At 39.5% G+C, this 18,442-nt stretch overlaps 1 protein-coding gene across 1 annotated transcript in view; it reads left to right on the top strand.

Annotated features, from left to right (window-relative positions):
* Positions 1-16,456, top strand: part of dcn (decorin) — a 39,730-nt gene extending 23,274 nt beyond the window's left edge. The window contains exons 3-8 of the mRNA XM_060903460.1: positions 5,386-5,498; positions 8,091-8,304; positions 13,565-13,678; positions 13,958-14,051; positions 14,812-14,950; positions 15,064-16,456. Coding sequence (XP_060759443.1) covers positions 5,386-5,498; positions 8,091-8,304; positions 13,565-13,678; positions 13,958-14,051; positions 14,812-14,950; positions 15,064-15,264 — 875 coding nt within the window. The 3' untranslated portion in view covers positions 15,265-16,456. The remainder of the gene's footprint in view (positions 1-5,385; positions 5,499-8,090; positions 8,305-13,564; positions 13,679-13,957; positions 14,052-14,811; positions 14,951-15,063) is intronic.
* The last annotated feature ends 1,986 nt before the right edge of the window (positions 16,457-18,442 follow it).

The following is an 18,442-nucleotide window of genomic DNA, read 5'->3' as shown; positions in this document are numbered from 1 at the left end:
GACACAGACAACCATTCACACTCACATTCACACCTACGCTCAATTTAGAGTCACCAGTTAACCTCGCCGGCCCTCGCCGGCCCCGGGGCTCGAACCCGGACCTTCTTGCTGTGAGGCGACAGCGCTAACCACTGCACCACCGTGCCGCCTATTATATATATATATATATATATATATATATATATATATATATATATTGTTTGTTTGTTTGTTTGTTTGTTTGTTTGTTTCGAAAGTAACAGACTGTTCAGGCTGTTTGATACACAATGGGCAACTTTGGACAACTTCAAATCCAGGATAAATAATGATCAACATCGAATCTGGTCTTAATTTAAAAAGAAAAAAAGGTTGAAACTTATTCCGTTACTAATACACTTTGAGCAAATTGGAAAGTCATGCTTATGCTTGTTTCAGCAATAAGCCTCCCAAAAACTGATCCTAAGATTATACTTATTGGAAGAACCATGAAAAGCAGATGATTGGGCAGAAAGCTACCAAGAAAGACACACACCGAGGAAGGGTTTATTCTATTTAGGAAAGCTTCCGAGAGGGTAAAGCGAAAGAAAGAGGGAGTAAAAAGATGGAGTGAGGGTTGAACTTACAAGCATGCAGATCTCATCTGTTCCACAGGCATCATGGGGCAAAGGAGAGGGTAGAAGAGGGAGATGATGGATCTGTTCTCGATCTAACCTCACCCCTTAGCATTATTTACATCCCACTGTCCTGATAAAACAAAATTTAAACCAGGAAACAGAACATGAAGTCAAATACAAACTCATAAAATTGAACCTTATCATTAAAAGTTTCTTAGGGTAGGTTAGTGCAAAGGGTTCGGTAAACATGGCCGAGTTAATGCTTTAAATTCCCCAAAAGCCACGTTTCCTCTGTGTTATACTGTAGGTACTGAAAAACTGTGTGAACTTTGGGTAAAAGATGATGGTCATAAAGCTACATGAGGCTTACATAAGATCTTCATGGCATTAACCGACATAAATATTTATAAAAGCTTAATCCAACATGCATCATTTATAATAAAGACTACACTTTAAATAACATTGGATTCAACATCTGAGTTAAGGGAGATGCTCATAAGCGTACATAAGCACTTCAAAACAGCTTGTGAACTATTTATAAAAGCTTATTCCAACATGCAACAGGTATATAACGTAACATGCTTGGAATAACACCACTTTACACTTGAGTTTAGGGTGATAATAAAGATTACATTAGCTGCTCACAACAACTTTGACAAAAGTGACAAAATCTTAAGTCACTTAACTTGTCTTCTTGACATCAGAAGTGATCACAAGTGATGAAAGCAGTCTTTATAACAGCAACGTATGTGGAAATAAGTTTTATATAGACTTATATAGGTGTTATGTAGCTATGGGGTTTATGAAGGTCTTATGTAGCTATCCAAGGTATTTATGAAGGTGTTATGTAGCTTTGGGGTTCATGAAGGTGTTGTGTAGCTATAGGATTTATGAAAGTGTTGTGTAGCTATGAGATTTCTGAATGTGTTATGTAGCTATTGGATTTATGAAGTTGTTATGTAGCTTTGGGATTTATCAAAGTTTTATGTAGCCAAGGCATTGATGAAGGTGTTATATATCTATAGGGTTTATGAAGGTGTTATTCAGTTATGGGATTTATGGAGGTGTTATGTAGCTATGAGATTTATGAAGGTCTTATGTAGCTATAGGATTTATCAAGGTTTTATGTAGCCAAGGCATTTATGAAGGTGTTATGTAGCTATGGGATTTATGAAGGTATTATGAAGCTTTATGCAAACTGCCCTTATTCTGAGACTATTAAAAGCTGTTCTGTGGCAAATACAGCAAAAATTGTAGTTTTTTTCTAACTGGATTTTTGTAATAACGAATGGAACAGTTGTTTTTTGTGAAACAGACTTGCTTTTGCTCTTTGGGGGAGCCAAGAAAAGTGACTACAACAAAAATGAATTATAATTGATTCATGTTATAGTTTGTAAAGAAGCTGAAACTTGTTGCATGTCCAGTTCTTTTGTGTGTCTTGTTTTCCTGTTGACCTCTGCCTTAAATCGTATCATTACCATTAGAAGACGAATTGTTTTGGAAATCTGAAGTGAATTATTCCCTATTATTTCCTCTTCTCCTGACTCCAGTTATGTTGTGCAATTCATCTGAAGAAGAACTGTTTACTCAACGTGAAAGAGAAAGCTTTCTCTCCAGTATTATATTGTTTATCAAACCCTTGTAATATCTTCAGTAAATTGTGAAATGCCGTGCATTGTAGGGACTTTTCGGTGTTGTTGATCCAGAACACCCATGTAGACTTTACCTAGACCCAAGGCTTATGTTACTGATATGATATAAACTTTGTAGATGATAATATGAGAATCCATTTTGAGTAAACAGGCCATGCATGACCTACATTCATGGAAGTGCTCTAGATTCAGAGAGAAGAAGATGAGAATAAACAGAACAGGCTGAGGAAAAACATATGAGATGGATTTCTTCTGAATAATGGCATGTTCAGTGTTTAGGGTGTCCATATTGTTCCTGGTTTATCACACACATAGGCATGCTATCCAAACTGTTTATATACATCCACGCAAGGAAATGGAAAGAGAGAGTTGTTGAGCTTTTATGACCAGAGTTAGGCACATTAGCACCTCAAACAAATTTGAAAATGAGTTATGATGTTATGGAATGAGTCATATCTGGCAATAAGTCTTACCGAAACACATTACGTGCTCATGGCTAAATGACTGGGGTTTCTTTTGCCAAGGTCGTCCAAACAAAATGTCTTTTTTAATGGCATGTGAGATGTGTCTTTTTTCCTTTCATATATATATATATATATATATATATATATATATATATATATATATATATATATATATAAAATTCTCTTCAGCTAGTACTGTTCACTGATCTCAGAGCCCAGGTATGTGATGTGTGATTGCAGCCACATCCCTTTGAACTTCCCAACAGAGCTCTTGAAACAGATTCAACATGATTCCACACTTGCAAATTTGCTATGATTTGCATGACTCAAGACATCTTGAATTACTCGGAACAAATTACCAAGTTTATGGTCCAGTCCAGGGCTGAAGTTAGGGTTTGTAGGATATACATCATTGCCTTTATTCATTTTAGGTCATATAAGTTGACATACTAGAAGGAAAATGGTATTATTATGTAGTAAATAAATGAGACGGTCAGTGATGGTGTAGCTCACTCCGGCCCCGTCTAGTCCAGAAGGAACGATCTAAAATGAGCCACCTTGCGCAATAAATGTTGCAAGCTATATACACTATATACAAGCTATATATAGAAGCGATATCCACCCTAGGAATACCAACCTATTTACCAGAAACAATCCAAAACTGCAAGGAATTGACAGAAGAAGTGATTTTTGTTGGCTTAACAAAAATTAAGGCTTAATTAGTCCATAGCTTCATTAATAATTGTAATTAAACAAATCTGGATAGAAGTTACCGGTATATGCATCCTAGGGACCCCTACCTTCATGCCAGAAAGAATCAAAATCGGTGAGGAATTGAGGGAGAAGAAGCGATTTGTGTGGGACCTGCTCATTAGGGATTGATTGATTGATTCCTCCATATCTTTATTATTAATTGCAATTATGCAAATTTGGGGAGAAGCTATACACACCCCAGGCAGACCTATCTTCCTGCCAAAAAGAATCAAAATTGGTGAAGAATTGAGGGAGAAGAAGCGATTTTCGTAAATGTGGACGATGCCGGACAGACGACAGACAACACATGATGGCATAAACTCATCACCTGTTGGCCGGATGAGCAATAAATAAATAAATAAATAAATTTTCTGAGATAGTTATGGGTGAAAATGATTTTTCTCCATGTTCTTTTACTATGCAAGGGTTCTCACAGGTTATTTAGGATCTCAAGGTCTATAAACCAATCTAATGTAAAATCAGCAGAAATTCTAATGAGCTGAAATGTGATTTTCTCAAATTTATTCTGGGGTGCAGAAGAATTATATGAAACTATAGATATTATATTAAAATCTTACTCAACTACAAGTGGAAAGAGCCAAAAAAGACAAACTTGTACTTCAGTGAAAGTTGAAAAGTATCCGTACATAAATGTGCACTTTTTTTATCATTTAAAGAAAAAAAAAAACATGGTCTCCCAGTCACACTCATTTAACACAATGAAAAATGACAAAGGTGAAGTTTATAGTGTTCAAATAACATCGAATGAACTCCAACCACAGCATCTTTGTTCACTTAAATTTATCTTAGATTTTCTTTTCATTTGATCACGCTTCTTTTTCTTCTTTTACTTTATTATGAGAAGAAAATAACAACACAAACTCTCCATGTGTAAAGGTGATTAGTTCTGGTGTCTGTGTCAATGAGTATGTTTTGATTGAATGTTTTAATTTATAGTTAATAAGTTTAAAAGCACAGAAATGCAACAGAATAAATTCGAGGCCCAAAAAAAAACAAGCTCAGTGAAAGTGTAAGCAGTAAAACTAATCCTTTTATAGAAAGTCCAGCAAATAATATGATGTGGTTGGATTTCTTTTGATTTCATTTCAATGCTAGCCTTAGTTTTTATTGCCCGTGCATCCATCCACTTTGTTGTAAATGTCTCAAACAAAACTGTTCCAGACTTCTGGCACTTTTTCTATCACGGCCCTCATTGCACTTAGTGGTATTTTTTAATTGGCTTCTTTTTTTTTTTTTCTGGTACATGACTTGTGCAGGTCAACAACCCATAATGGTGGTTTTCTCCCATAATGATGACATTTTACAGACTCTATCATTTTGCAATGTCAGTTTTTGACATAAAAGCTTATTATTATTGAAAAACGTTTTAATGTAAATGATATATAGGAAATTTGGGAAGTTTCCAGGTAGTCTGAGTGGAATGTTTGGAATAATTACATTTATTTTTCTCATAAGGGGTGCCAATAATTCTTGACTTAACTGTGTGTTTTATATTGACTGCCTTTCTGCAGATTTTTTTTTTAATTTACATATTGACTGAAGTAAACACAGGAGTATGGGAAGCCGAACCCAACACTCTCAGAAAATAAAATACATTATTGTACCTTTAGGGGGCAATGGCTCGTCACTGGATCAGTTCCCTCTAAAGTACTTATTTGTACCCTTTATATACTGATTGGGAACATATATGTACCTTCTGACCCTAAAAAGGTACACATAGTTACCTTGAAGTCCAATAACGAGCCCTTGAGGGTACAGTAGTGTAGATTGTACCTTGGGGAACAGACATGGACTCCTGCTGTACCTCTGTTTCTGACAGTGTAGCTGCAAGACCAGCATCTACATTTGTTTCAACTTTTCACCTTCATCTGTTTTCATTAATCCTGCTCATGTCCTCCACAGGGATGAAACACGTTCCTGAGGATATCCCATCAGACGCCCATCTGCTGGACCTGCAAAACAACAAGATCACCGAGATCAGAGAGAACGACTTCAAAGGCCTCAAAGGACTTCATGTAAACCTCCTGTCTCTCTCTCTCTCTCTCTCTCTCTCTCTCTCTCTCTCTCTCATACACACACTCACACAAAACCTTTGCTTTAATTCTCAAAATTGGCTTTTTGAAACTTCTCAAATCCTCTTAGCTCCAGGATAAATTTTACGAGGAGAACTTCATCTAATATAATTCAGCTGTTCCAGACCACAGGGAATGTTGTGAGGATTTTTAATGTGCTTCTTCTTGGTTTTTAAAATAAGCCGAATGAAAAATGTCACTGTCACAAAAGCGAGCGAAAACATTTCTGGTCATTTTGTTGGAAAACCTATTTTGTTTAAAAAAAAAAAAAAAACCCAGAACTATTAAGGAGTTAAGTATCAGGCCTGGTTCCCAGAACAAAAACTCAGCCACAGCTCAACCATAAATTCCTTCAAATACGCACACATAAAAGAAGGTTCAGAGCTTATTTTTCAGATCTTTCCCTTACACTTGGTTGTCAGCTCTAACACAATGCAGTGGGTCCAGGTGCAGGACAAGAAACTGCTCACTTATGGAAATCAGGTGCACCTTTAAGCACAATAACTACAGAATGCTGTCATGGACCCACGCTACATTACTTTCCCTGTGAGAAGTAACACATTCCCAGCATTTCTGTCGATCTGGATGAAAGTCAGACATGGGTGGAGAGAGGGAGAGATCTTCCACACTATATTTGGTAGAAATATTATAACAATGTCTGGGTCCATTCGGATTCAAACACGATACCAAGAAAACAATAGGAGAACAATCCACAATGCTGAATTTTCAACAAATGTTTAATTGCTTGTTTTAAAGAGGTAGACTATTAGAATTGATGACAGTTCTTGGGAGGAATATACCGATTTGATATATTTCAGACTGAGTTCACTTGTACATACTAACACTGATACTGATACCGAAATGGGCAGTGTAATTAGCAAGTAATCAGGAACGTCTGTTAGATTTGATTATGTTTCCCTGGTTTAAAGAGTGGCCATGAAAAGCACATGTTGATGCACTCCAGCTGTGAGGTTTGTTCTTTATAATGTTAGTGAGTGGATTTTAAATTAAGCGCATTCAGTAGTTACATTGTTACCTCCGCCAACTTTTTGGGAGGAAGTTATGTTTTCACCTCTTGTTTGTTTGTCTGTTTCCAACATAACTCAAAAATTGGTGAACAGATCTTAATTCTATTTTGAGCAAAGGTGAGCCATGGGGGCCATGGGCCAAGGAACAGTTGGTTAGATTTTGATGCAAATCCAGATATATATGCAGATCCAGTTTTTTTTCTTTTCCCAATGTAACACAAAAACTAGTGAACAGATTTTGATGAAATTTGGTGGAAAGGTGGTCCATGGGCCATGGAACAATTGATTAGATTTTGTTACAAATCCGGATATGTATGCAGATCCAGGATCCAGATATGTATGCAAATCCAAGATTTTTAAAATTTATTTATTTATTTATGCTTTTCCCAACATAACTGAAAAACTAGTGAACAGATTTTGGTAAAATTTGGAAAAAAGGTGTCCCATGGGCCAAACAACAATTGATTAGGTTTTGATGAAAATCTGGATATGCATGCAAATCCAGGATTTTTTTTTATTTTATTTTTTTACTTTTCCCAACATAACTCAAACATTTTGATGAAACTTCGTGGAAAGGTGGTCCATGGGCCAAGGAGCAATTGGTTAGTTTTGTTACAAATCTGGATATGTATGCAGATCCAGGATCCAAATATGTATGCGAATCCAGGATTTTTTTGGCTTTTCACAATGTAACTCAAAAATTAGTGAACAGATTTTGGTAAAATTTGGAGGAAAGGTGGTTCATGGGCCAAGGAACAATTGCTTACATTTTGAGGCAAGTCTGGGTATGTATGTAAACATAGTTAACATCTGAATATTGTAATATGTGGCTTGGTGGAGGTATGCACTCGACTGAATGCCCTTCTAGTTTACTTTGGCTCGAGTATTGTTGCAGTGGAAAAGAGCAGGGTTTGTTACACTTTGGAAAAATGCTTGTATACAGTTGTAAGTAAAATACATTTTTTGCTTTCATTGGTTTTCAATCAGTGTTCCTCATTGTGAATGGCCAATGGCAGCTGATCATCAAGAGCAATACTGTATACTGGATAAGAGCTGTTATTTGCACTCATTTAGTGTAGACTTTTCCTTGCCTATCTACCATTTGGTTGTTTCCTTGTGATAGTAGCAATGAGCTCCTCATGCTAGGTTTTATGTTTAAGATGGTTTATCAGATTGGAAGATGCTATAGCTCCTCCTCTTCTATTTTCATAAAGTACAGCTTTGATTGCCATCATTCAGTGACTTTGGATACCCAAAGGACTAACACACAACTTAAGGACCATTTCAAGTGTTTGAAAGTGTCCTGAACACACTTACCATGCTGATCTTATCTTACTCAACCCAAAATTTCAGACAAAGTGATAATGTAAATTACACAGCTGTATTTCATTAAAATGTTCTTCTCAGTTCATTTCAAATTATATTAATGCCATTGAAAACCAACATTTACAACATGCAATACTTAAAATTCTCTTCTTCTTCTTCTTCTTCTTCTTGGCTCTTACAGGCTCTTATCCTGGTAAATAACAAGATCACCATCATCCATGCCAAGGCCTTTGCTCCTCTGGTCAGCCTTCAGAGGCTTTACCTGTCCAAGAACATGCTGAAGGACATTCCCAACAACATGCCCAAGAGCGTCCAGGAGCTGCGCATCCATGAGAATCAGATCACCAAAATCAAGAAGGCCTCCTTCACTGGCATGGTTAACGTCATTGTCATGGGTAAGACAGGAAGTCAGGGTTACATGTTCTTCTGTACGAAAGCATCAGTTTAATGTCTGGGTTTTAGCACTTTATTTGCTGAAGCTGCATAGGGCTGAATCTAGCACCTTTCAGGTTCTTTGGAAACTTTAATAGTTCAATGTAGAACTGTACAACAAGAAGCACCACTGGTATGTTAATAATCCTTTAACTTTTTAAATGATGAAATAAGAATCTGTTACATGAAACAGCTCCTTAGAAAAACCTTTTAATCAGAAACTCTTCTTTTGTCAGTTTGTTCTTTGGGGGAACCCTTAAAAGGGACCCCACAATATGGAATAGATAACAAATGTTCATTCCCACTCAGTTTTCCATAATGGAAGAGTAACAGATATCATACCGGTGAAGGTTCTCAGTCATCGAGGTCATCATAAACTGTAGGTGCTAAAGAAGGCAACAGTGACCCTAACACCTACAGTGGTGCTTGAAAGTTTGTGAATCCTTTAGAATTTTCTATATTTCTGCATAAATATGACCTAAAACATCATCAGATTTTCACACAAGTCCTAAAAGTTGATAAAGAGAACCCAGTTAAACAAATGAGACAAAAATATTATACTTGGTCATTTATTTATTGAGGAAAATGATCCAATATTACATATCTGTGAGTGACAAAAGTATGTGAACCTTTGCTTTCAGTATCTGGTGTGACCCCCTTGTGCAGCAATAACTGCAGCTAAATGTTTGTGGTAACTGTTGATCAGTCCTGCACACCGGCTTGGAGGAATTTTAGCCCGTTCCTCCATACAGAACAGCTTCAACTCTGGGATGTTGGTGGGTTTCCTCACATGAACTGCTCACTTCAGGTCCTTCCACAACATTTCCATTGGATTAAGGTCAGGACTTTGACTTGGCCATTCCAAAACATTAACTTTATCCCTCTTTAACCATTCTTTGGTAGAACAACTTGTGTGCTTAGGGTTGTTGTCTTGCTGCATGATCCACCTTCTCTTGAGATTCAGTTCATGGACAGATGTCCTGACATTTTCCTTTAGAATTCGCTGGTATAATTCAGAATTCATTGTTCCATCAATGATGGCAAGCCGTCCTGGCTCAGATGCAGCAAAACAGGCCCAAACCATGATACTGCCACCATCATGTTTCACAGATGGGATAAGGTTCTTATGCTAGAATGCAGTGCTTTCCTTTCTCCAAACATAACACTTCTCATCTAAACCAAAAAGTTCTATTTCGGTCTCATCCGTCCACAAAACATTTTTCCAATAACCTTCTGGCTTGTCCACATGATCTTTTGCAAACTGCAGATGAGCAGCAATGTTTTTTTTTGAGAGCAGTAGCTTTCCCCTTGCAACCCTGCCATGCACACCATTGTTGTTCAGTGTTCTCCTGATGGTGGACTCATGAACATTAACATTAGCCAATGTGAAAGAGGCCTTCAGTTGCTTAGAAGTTACCCTGGGGTCTTTTGTGACCTCGACGACTATTACACGCCTTGCTCTTGGAGTGATCTTTGCGGGTCAACCACTCCTGGGGAGGGTAACAATGGTCTTGAATTTCCTCCATTTGTACACAATCTCTCTGACTGTAGATTGGTGGAGTCCAAACTCTTTAGAGATGGTTTTGTAACCTTTTCCAGCCTGATGAGCATCAACAACGCTTTTTCTGAGGTCCTCAGAAATCTCCTTTGTTCGTGCCATGATACACTTCCACAAACATGTGTTGTGAAGATCAGACTTTGATAGATCCCTGTTCTTTAAATAAAACAGGGTGCCCACTCACACCTGATTGTCATCCCATTGATTGAAAACACCTGCCTCTAATTTCACCTTCAAATTAACTGCTAATCCTAGAGGTTCACATACTTTTGCCACTCACAGATATGTAATATTGGATCATTTTCCTCAATAAATAAATGACCAAGTATAATATTTTTGTCTCATTTGTTTAACTGGGTTCTCATTATCTACTTTTAGGACTTGTGTGAAAATCTGATGATGTTTTAGGTCATATTTATGCAGAAATATAGAAAATTCTAAAGGGTTCACAAACTTTCAAGCACCACTGTACAGGATGACTGAGTGGGTCAATGAGCCATGTGACCTCAATGACTCTCCTTAGGTTTGCTTTTGGTCTACTAGAGACCAAATTAATTTCCCTGAGGGAACCCTCCCAAAGGGATCAATAAAGTTTTATCTAATCTAATCTAATCTAATCTAATCTAATCTAATCTAATCTAATCTAATCTAATCTAATCTAATCTAATCTAATCTAATCTAATCTAGAGGATAAATACCTGAAACTCCCCACTAGTCAGACAGAACTGAAGAAGCCTTTTGGATGAGAGGTGAAACATCTTCAAGAATTTCAAGCAAGTCCAGTTGCCTTCTTTAGCACCTACAGTTTAACAGATATCATGTATTCCCATCTGACTGTATTTAACGGAATGCTACAGAACACAAACCTCTGTGAAATGTGTAAGACATGCGAGACCAGACGATGTATAAATCACAAGGTGGCAAGTCGATATTGTTGTGAAAAGCCCAAGCAGAGACATGAGCTAGTTAGAAATACCGCAGCATCATGAAAAGTAATCAAATTAACCATGCACTGAGAGGCTCCGGTAGAAATTATGGATTCTCTGAGGTGACTGGCAAAGCACTATTTTGTGAGGGGCGCAGTACGATGTCAGTCACTGAAGAGACTCCATAGTTCCTGGTGTCTCTCAATGCATGGTATATTTGATTTATATCCCTCATCAAAAAAATTCCAAACTAAAAGTTTTAAGCTTGAATCTCGGCATAAACTCACTAGAGGCAGCCATGTCTGTTGCTTACATCGGTGCAACCTTCGACTTGCGCATGTGCAATGTACCATGCTATCACCTGCCTCGCTAGGCATGATCATGATACATAGATCTACACACACAGAAATGCTCACGGAGCCACAGCTGTGACTCGAGTCAGCCATAGAGCTTGAAATTGTGACATCAGTTCATGGAATATCCAGGATCTACCATGACTGACTTACACCATATCCATTTTTATTTTATTCTTGGTGTCACGAGATACATTGCGTCAATGATGGTGGAACTGTTTTATGTCATGTGAGCCATCCTTGGCCAATCCTTGCATAGGAATTTTTTGATGAGGGATATAATACCAGATATCTGATGAGCAGTTTCATCTTCCGTATGAGCAGCCAACAGATCTTTGATTTGGTGTCGCTCCAATTTCCAGCCATATCTGCTGGTGTTTTCTTTGTTTGTTGTTTTGAGTTTACTAACAGTTGCTTTACATTGAGGTGGTATGAGTAGTTCCATCGCAATATTACTATGTCATCATTTATGTCATGGCGTATGTTGGCAATGTCATGACTGGTCAGAACACGTTATTCCGCTGGTTCCTATTCCCACTGGAATCATGGCAAAAGAATCCCATAAGTGTTACAAGGTCATCAGGGGATAGATTAATGTTTTGACTTTGCTGTCTTGCTCCAATTCCAACATGACACCATTACAGTGTAGTAGTATAAATATATGGTTTTTAGTGTGTGTGAATGGGGTAAGAGTGATTTCCTTTCAACCAGCACCACACTGTCAGAAATAGGGGTACAGTAGAAGTCCATTTCTGTCCCCCAAGGTAAAATCTAGACTAATGTACCCCCTAGACTCATTATTGGACCTCAAGGTAACTATTGCCGCTTTTCCACTACCAGCGCAGCTGAGTTGGGCTGAGCCGTGCCGTGCTGAGTTGGGCTGAGTCGAGCTGAGTGGGGCTGTTGGAGTTGCATTTCGACTACAACCACGCTGAACCGTGCTGGCTGGAAGTGGGTGGACACATTGGGTGGAGTTAGCGAAAGTAGGTGGACGTCACGTGTTGTCGTTAGGCGGCGCAAACAGTGACATCAGTGACCTTTTAAGCGGTAGTCTCACAACCCAGATAGTAAACAATAAACATGGAGGACATGGAGTCGTTAGTGTTGCTGGTCTTGGTGCTGTGGCTTGTTGTCACCGACAACGCCAACAGATACTGGCAAGAACGTATAGATGAGGCGAGGCGCATAAGGCTTCAGAAATTCTCGTAATTTGTAATTCTTCTTCTTCCGGGTTTACGGTGTTTACAGATCCCAGCATGCTCGCGGGGCGTGTGTGGGCATGTGAGGACACTCCTCCTCACCAATCAGTGCACAGGGGAGTGTCTCCTCACCCCCCTAGCCCCACTCAGCTCGGTTTGGCTCGCTTCAGCCCCACTCCAAAACCGTGCGAGTTTTGGGTGCTGAGTAGGGCTGAAGTGAGCTGAGTCGTGCTGCTCTGAGGTAGTCGAAACGCGAGCCGTGTCAGGCTGAAGTGAGCTGAAGTGAGCTGAAAAAGGGTAGTGGAAAAGGGCAATATGTGGAACTTTTTGGGGCCCAAAAGGTACATGGTCCCAAGCAGTATATAAAGGGTACAAATAAGTACCTTAGAGGGTACTGCCCCAGTGACACACCACTGTACCCCTAAAGGTATAATAATGTACTTTATTTTCTGAGAGTGCACTGTAATGGTTTTGTGTAGAGCCCTACAGTAGAAGGTTTTCCTTTCATCAAGGGTAGCTCTGCTGAAGAAAGTTAAAATCCCTAATCAAAGAATTAACCAAAGAACATTTGAAGGAACTTTTTTCCTCGGTGTATGAAGAGCTAAATCTAGAAATAATTAGATGGGTAAATCTACAATCCTTCTTTCTCCACCTTGTCCCTTTTCAGCTTGTTGTCAGTTAATAGCCTGTAACTATCCAAATTCCTTTAAAGAGTGGCGCTGACAAGTCATGCTGCATGTGGCATAATGAAAACCTAACACAACCTCACATCATGGAGTTTTTCCTGAGTTCTCTTCTGAGTTTTTCTGAGTGATTGTGTGTGTTCCAGTGCCTGTATGCTCTCTTACATATAATTACACACTTCATGGTTTTCCATTACAGTGCAGAACACTTCCACTTCTCATTCATATGCATTTATTCAGCTGAACAGAATAAAAACCCATTTTCCATTTGGACTTGCTCAGCCGTGTGTAAGAGGACTCTTCCAGCACAGCTACGGCCACAGTGCCGCTGCCCTCTGTGTTCGACGCACCTGCACAAATCAGCCAATTGGCTTATAAATGCAAATAAATTTCCAGCCATTTCACTTTTGCATATCAAAGACATCACGGGAAAGAGTGTACTGTTATCTTGTGGCATGCAATTATGCTTAAATAATGAGTAAAACAATAATTCTGACCTTTCAGAGCTTGGCTCCAACCCCTTGACCAGTTCCGGTGTGGACGCAGATGCTTTCAAGGATCTGAAGAGGGTTTCCTATATCCGTATCGCTGACACCAACATTACCAGCATTCCCAAAGGTCAGGAATCCACACTGCAGGTTTCAGGGATTTTAGGGGGTAGAATTCTGTCGATTATTTTTGGCTAGTGTCAGACTGCAGTAATGTTTGTAGTTATGTAGAAGAGTTCAGCTAAATTGGCTATTCCAGACAAAAGGGTCACTCAGGAGATCATTCATCATACACGACTGTATCCCCATTTCCGATTCCTGTTATTCCTCATCCTATAATTTGAACTGATGACTAAACTGTACTTAACATTACTGTTCATTTCTTTATCCTGCATACCAATCCTTGCAGGTCTGCCCATCTCGCTGTCAGAGCTCCACCTGGATGGGAACAAGATTACCAAGGTCACTGCCGACAGCCTGAAAGGTCTCAAGCACCTGGCCAAGTAAGAACCTTAAGAACCTATTCATGTGCTAACTTGAATCTCCTTCCAAGACAGAATGGTCAGAATGGACAGCTTTTATTTGAAAAACTAAAGGAGCCAAAAGATTTTCTTTATGGTACTGAATGAGGTTGAGGGTAGCATTATTTTGCTACAAATCAAAGTCCTTCCCATGCCAGGACCTGGTCTTCCCAGACAGTCTCCCATCCCAGTACTAACCAGGCCCTTAGGCGCATTGGGTGTTGCCAATCTCCACTTCTATAGCCCTTGGCCTCTCGCCTATACAGCTAGTGTTACAGTGGGGGAGCAGGTCCTCTGGTAACCGTGAGAGTTTGACTCCCCACTTGCATCTGTATTGCAGCATACCTTGTCAGATGGTAGTAGGTACCATTTTTATGATGGTCTTTGGTATGACCCGACCACGAGTAGAACTCACAACCTCCCGGTCGAGAGGTGGACACACTAACCACTAGTCCAGCTCATAGTATTTAGCTACACCAATACATGCCATAATTAAAAGAATATATCATGCTAAGAATATCCAGGATTCCTGGTTTGATCCTGAGCTTGCAGTAAGTTTGCATGTCAGCTTGGGTTTCCTCTGGGTTCTCTGGTTTCCTCCCACCTCCCAAATACCTGCTATATTGGACCTAGGTGTGAATGAGTGCATGTGCATGAGCTCTGGTGATTGACATGCATCTTATCCATCCTGTGTGTGCGCGCGTGTGTGTGTGTGTGTGTGTGTGTGTGTGTGTGTGTGTAGGCTTGGCCTGAGCAGTAATGAGATCAGTGTTGTGGAGAATGGGACTCTGGCCAAGGTACCACACTTGAGGGAGCTCCATCTGGACCACAATGCTCTAACCAGTGTGCCTGCTGGGCTTTCTGACCACAAGTACATCCAGGTGAGCATTGACTTTCATAAGATACATGTTCTCCAATACAAACATGAACATCCTTATTACACTGCTCTTCTTGAGAGTAGCTGGTAAACCTGTGTGGTCTCTTGTACTGGTAGGTGATCTATCTTCACGCCAACAAGATAGCCTCTGTGGGAACAGAAGACTTCTGCCCTCCCAGCTTCAACACCAAGAAGGCCATGTATTCTGGCATTAGTCTGTTCAGCAACCCCGTGCCTTACTGGGAGGTCCAACCCATGACCTTCCGTTGCGTCTTTGACCGCTCCGCTGTTCAGCTGGGCAACTACAGGAAGAAATAAGGGGTCCAATCAGAGTGCCTGATCACTGTTCTTGTCCCGTCCCCTCCCCCCTTTCCAAAACACCTCAAGTGTGTAACTCAAATTTCAATGTCATAACTCGGATGACTCCAAATGTGTTCTGAGTATACTGAAAATGGCACACAACAGGCAATACTTGGCACTAATCTCACATAATCGAGTAATAAACAGTAACAACATCAAGTATCTTGCGCATTACATGTTACGAAAAGAAATAGCTAAACACGTATCAGGCTTTGTTCCTCATTTTTTTCTCCTATTCATCCCTATAGCACTACTAGAACCTTGTGTTAAGTGGAAGAGCATAATTAAATAATTATAGAGGTATTATTGGCTAACGAAAAAGCCATGGCCACTTAGGATAATCAAGTGCACATATACATAGTCCTTTGCTTCAAAAGAATGCGGTTCTATCTATTCAGATTTTTTATTTTTTTTGGTTCATATAAAGAAGATCCACTCCTGGCCCCTCTTTGGATCTTTGGGACTTTTCTAAATTGACAAGGCGGGCCTGCTGAGCGGGCAGCGAAAGGTTCATTTGCTCCACAGTACCAAGAAAAAGAGCTGATATACTAGGTGCACTCAACTTTTATTACCTGTATAGCAGTAGTGTTCAGCGTGTACTGTTAGAAATACAGCCATCATGCTCAAATTTTCCATTGTTCTTTTTTCCCCTAGTACTCATTTCAATTAGGAGACACAAAGAATTGTCATGCTGCAGTATTTTCTTTCTCTCGCTTCAGATGTGCATTTTGTTTGTTTGTTTGTTTGTTTGTTTGTCTGATTGTTTTAAACCAGGCTGCCATGCCACATGGTAGAAAAAAAAGCTCTTCTAGATCTAGAATAAACTATGTCTTTTCAATGGAAGCAATTCCCAAAGACCTACGCTTTTTCACTATACTTCTACTTCTTATTCTTCTCGTTCTTCTTCTTCTTCACCAAGGGTGGCGTGCCATGTTTTAATATGTGCATTTTTGTCCGAAGAGGAGTGGAAGCAGCAGATAGACATGGCTGAACATGTCCCCTTCTGTCCTGTGTTAGTGACTGTCACATGTATAGAAGCTGTAAATAAATGCTGTATTAAAAAAATTCCCTTTCCTTTCTTAAAGAGTATGAGTGCGATGGACATCCAGACTTTAATATATCAGCAATAAAGGCGACTTCTTTTCTGAAACGGGGCCTTGTGTCCTAAATCATGTTCTAAAAGAGTCAAAGTTAGAGCTTTCACACGCCAACACACATCGTATGTACACATGGTTGGTATAACGCAGCATCCCATGAAGCCTCGTGACTGTTTAGATTAAGAGGAGATTATCTTAGAGGACAATTATATTTTCACAGTTGAATATTATTTCGCAAATATGGATTGAATATCGTTCACCTTATCGCAAGTTCCAATCATGCTAGGAGTCCAAGAGAGCATTGGGCATGCTAAGTGGGAGCAAAGTCCTTATAGGCGAGTCTCACCACTCAGCAGCCATTTTGGTAGCATGCCCAGGTTAACAAGATCAGGCCCCTGTCTAAATAAATGTGAAGATAACAATAACAGCACTTTCAATGTCCACTGGGACATAAAAACTGCATGTATACACCACCGGACATTTTATTAGGAACACCCATCCATCCACCTGCTGTCTGTTTATCTGCAGTTCTGTAATCAGCCGATCCCTCGACAGCAGCACGATGCATCAAATCGTACAGATACAAATCAAGAGCTTCAGTTAATGTTTACAATGTTCAAGCATCAGAACGGGAAAAACTGTGATCTCACAGTGAAGTGTGACTTTCTCTCACTGTGGTCTGGGTGTTGGTTTGATCCAGATGGACTGGTTTGAGTATTTCAGAAGCTGCTGATCTCCTGGGGTTTTCACACACAACAGTCTCTAGAGTTTACACAGAATGGTGCAGAAAACAAAAAACACTGAGTGAGAGAGCGACAGTTCTGTGGGTGGAAACAAACACCTTGTTGATAAGAGAGGGTCAGAGGGAAATGGACAGATTGGTTCAAACTACCAGGAAGGAAAAATATAGCAACTCATATAATCACTCTTTACAGCCGTGGTGAGCAGAAAAGCATCTCAGCATGCAACAGCAGAAAAGTACATTGGGTTCCACCCCTGCAGCCAAGAACAGGAATCTTAGAATCAACAACAAGTTCCTCTTAAAGTGGCCGGTGAGTGTAGAGTCACCAGTTAAAACTGATTAAAAATAATGCTTAAAGGTTTGGTGACTTTTCCCTAAAATAATTTTTTAAGCTTTTTCCCCCTGTGGGTTATAATTCTACTGCACATGTGCAACTGTGTGCTTGAATCAGTGCAGCAACACAACTGGTTTAATCTGCTTCCTGATTGGCTTGCTGGGAGAAGGGGCGGGACATGTGCATACAACCGCCATCTTTGGTGTTACGGACTTTTCACATCGATTTCTATTCAGGATTTTTGAAGTGGTTTGTTTTCTTCCATACAGCATCTCTGGTGGGAGGGATGATGGTGGTACAAGCCAGGTTTCCATTGCAGTTTTGCACAAAATAGGAGCGATATAAAAAAAAAATAAAAACAATAGTGAATGGTCTGTGTTTCCATTGAGTGATGTTATGTGATTAACGCTGGGTTTCCTTCTCTCGCGATAGCTCTGAGAGAGTACTCTATTTTCTGAAAGGTACTTCATGTCCATTGTACTTTGTCATGTCATGTGATTCAACTGTGAAAAATGTATTTCCATTTTAATTTTGCAAAATATCACTTTATCCAATGGTCTGAAAAACCACGTCATGCAAGCTAAAAACCTCAGTGATATTTGAGAGTTGTTTTCAAAATTCATGTTTCCATTACTCGTTTTTCAGTTTGCAATTTCAAACTGTACATTAAGCAGGCTAATGGAGACATGATTAACGTTAACGCGTACCCTGTAAATCACTAAAATTGCACTTACCCTCCCCAGGTGGTCCCCGTTGTGTGATAGCTATGTATGTTAGCGTACAGTCCATTAGTTACTGTGTATTAGCACGCAGTATATTAGTTAGTGTATTAGCATGCAGTATATTAGTTACTGTGTATTAGCATGCAGTATATTAGTTACTGTGTATTAGCACTCAGAAGGTTAGTTACTGTGTATTAGCATGCAGTATTAGTTACTGTGTATTAGCACTCAGTATATTAGT

The sequence above is a fragment of the Neoarius graeffei genome, chromosome 21 (assembly GCF_027579695.1).
Source record: "Neoarius graeffei isolate fNeoGra1 chromosome 21, fNeoGra1.pri, whole genome shotgun sequence".
Taxonomy (NCBI): Eukaryota; Metazoa; Chordata; class Actinopteri; order Siluriformes; family Ariidae; genus Neoarius; species Neoarius graeffei.
This window is presented reverse-complemented; position numbering and strand designations above follow the sequence as displayed.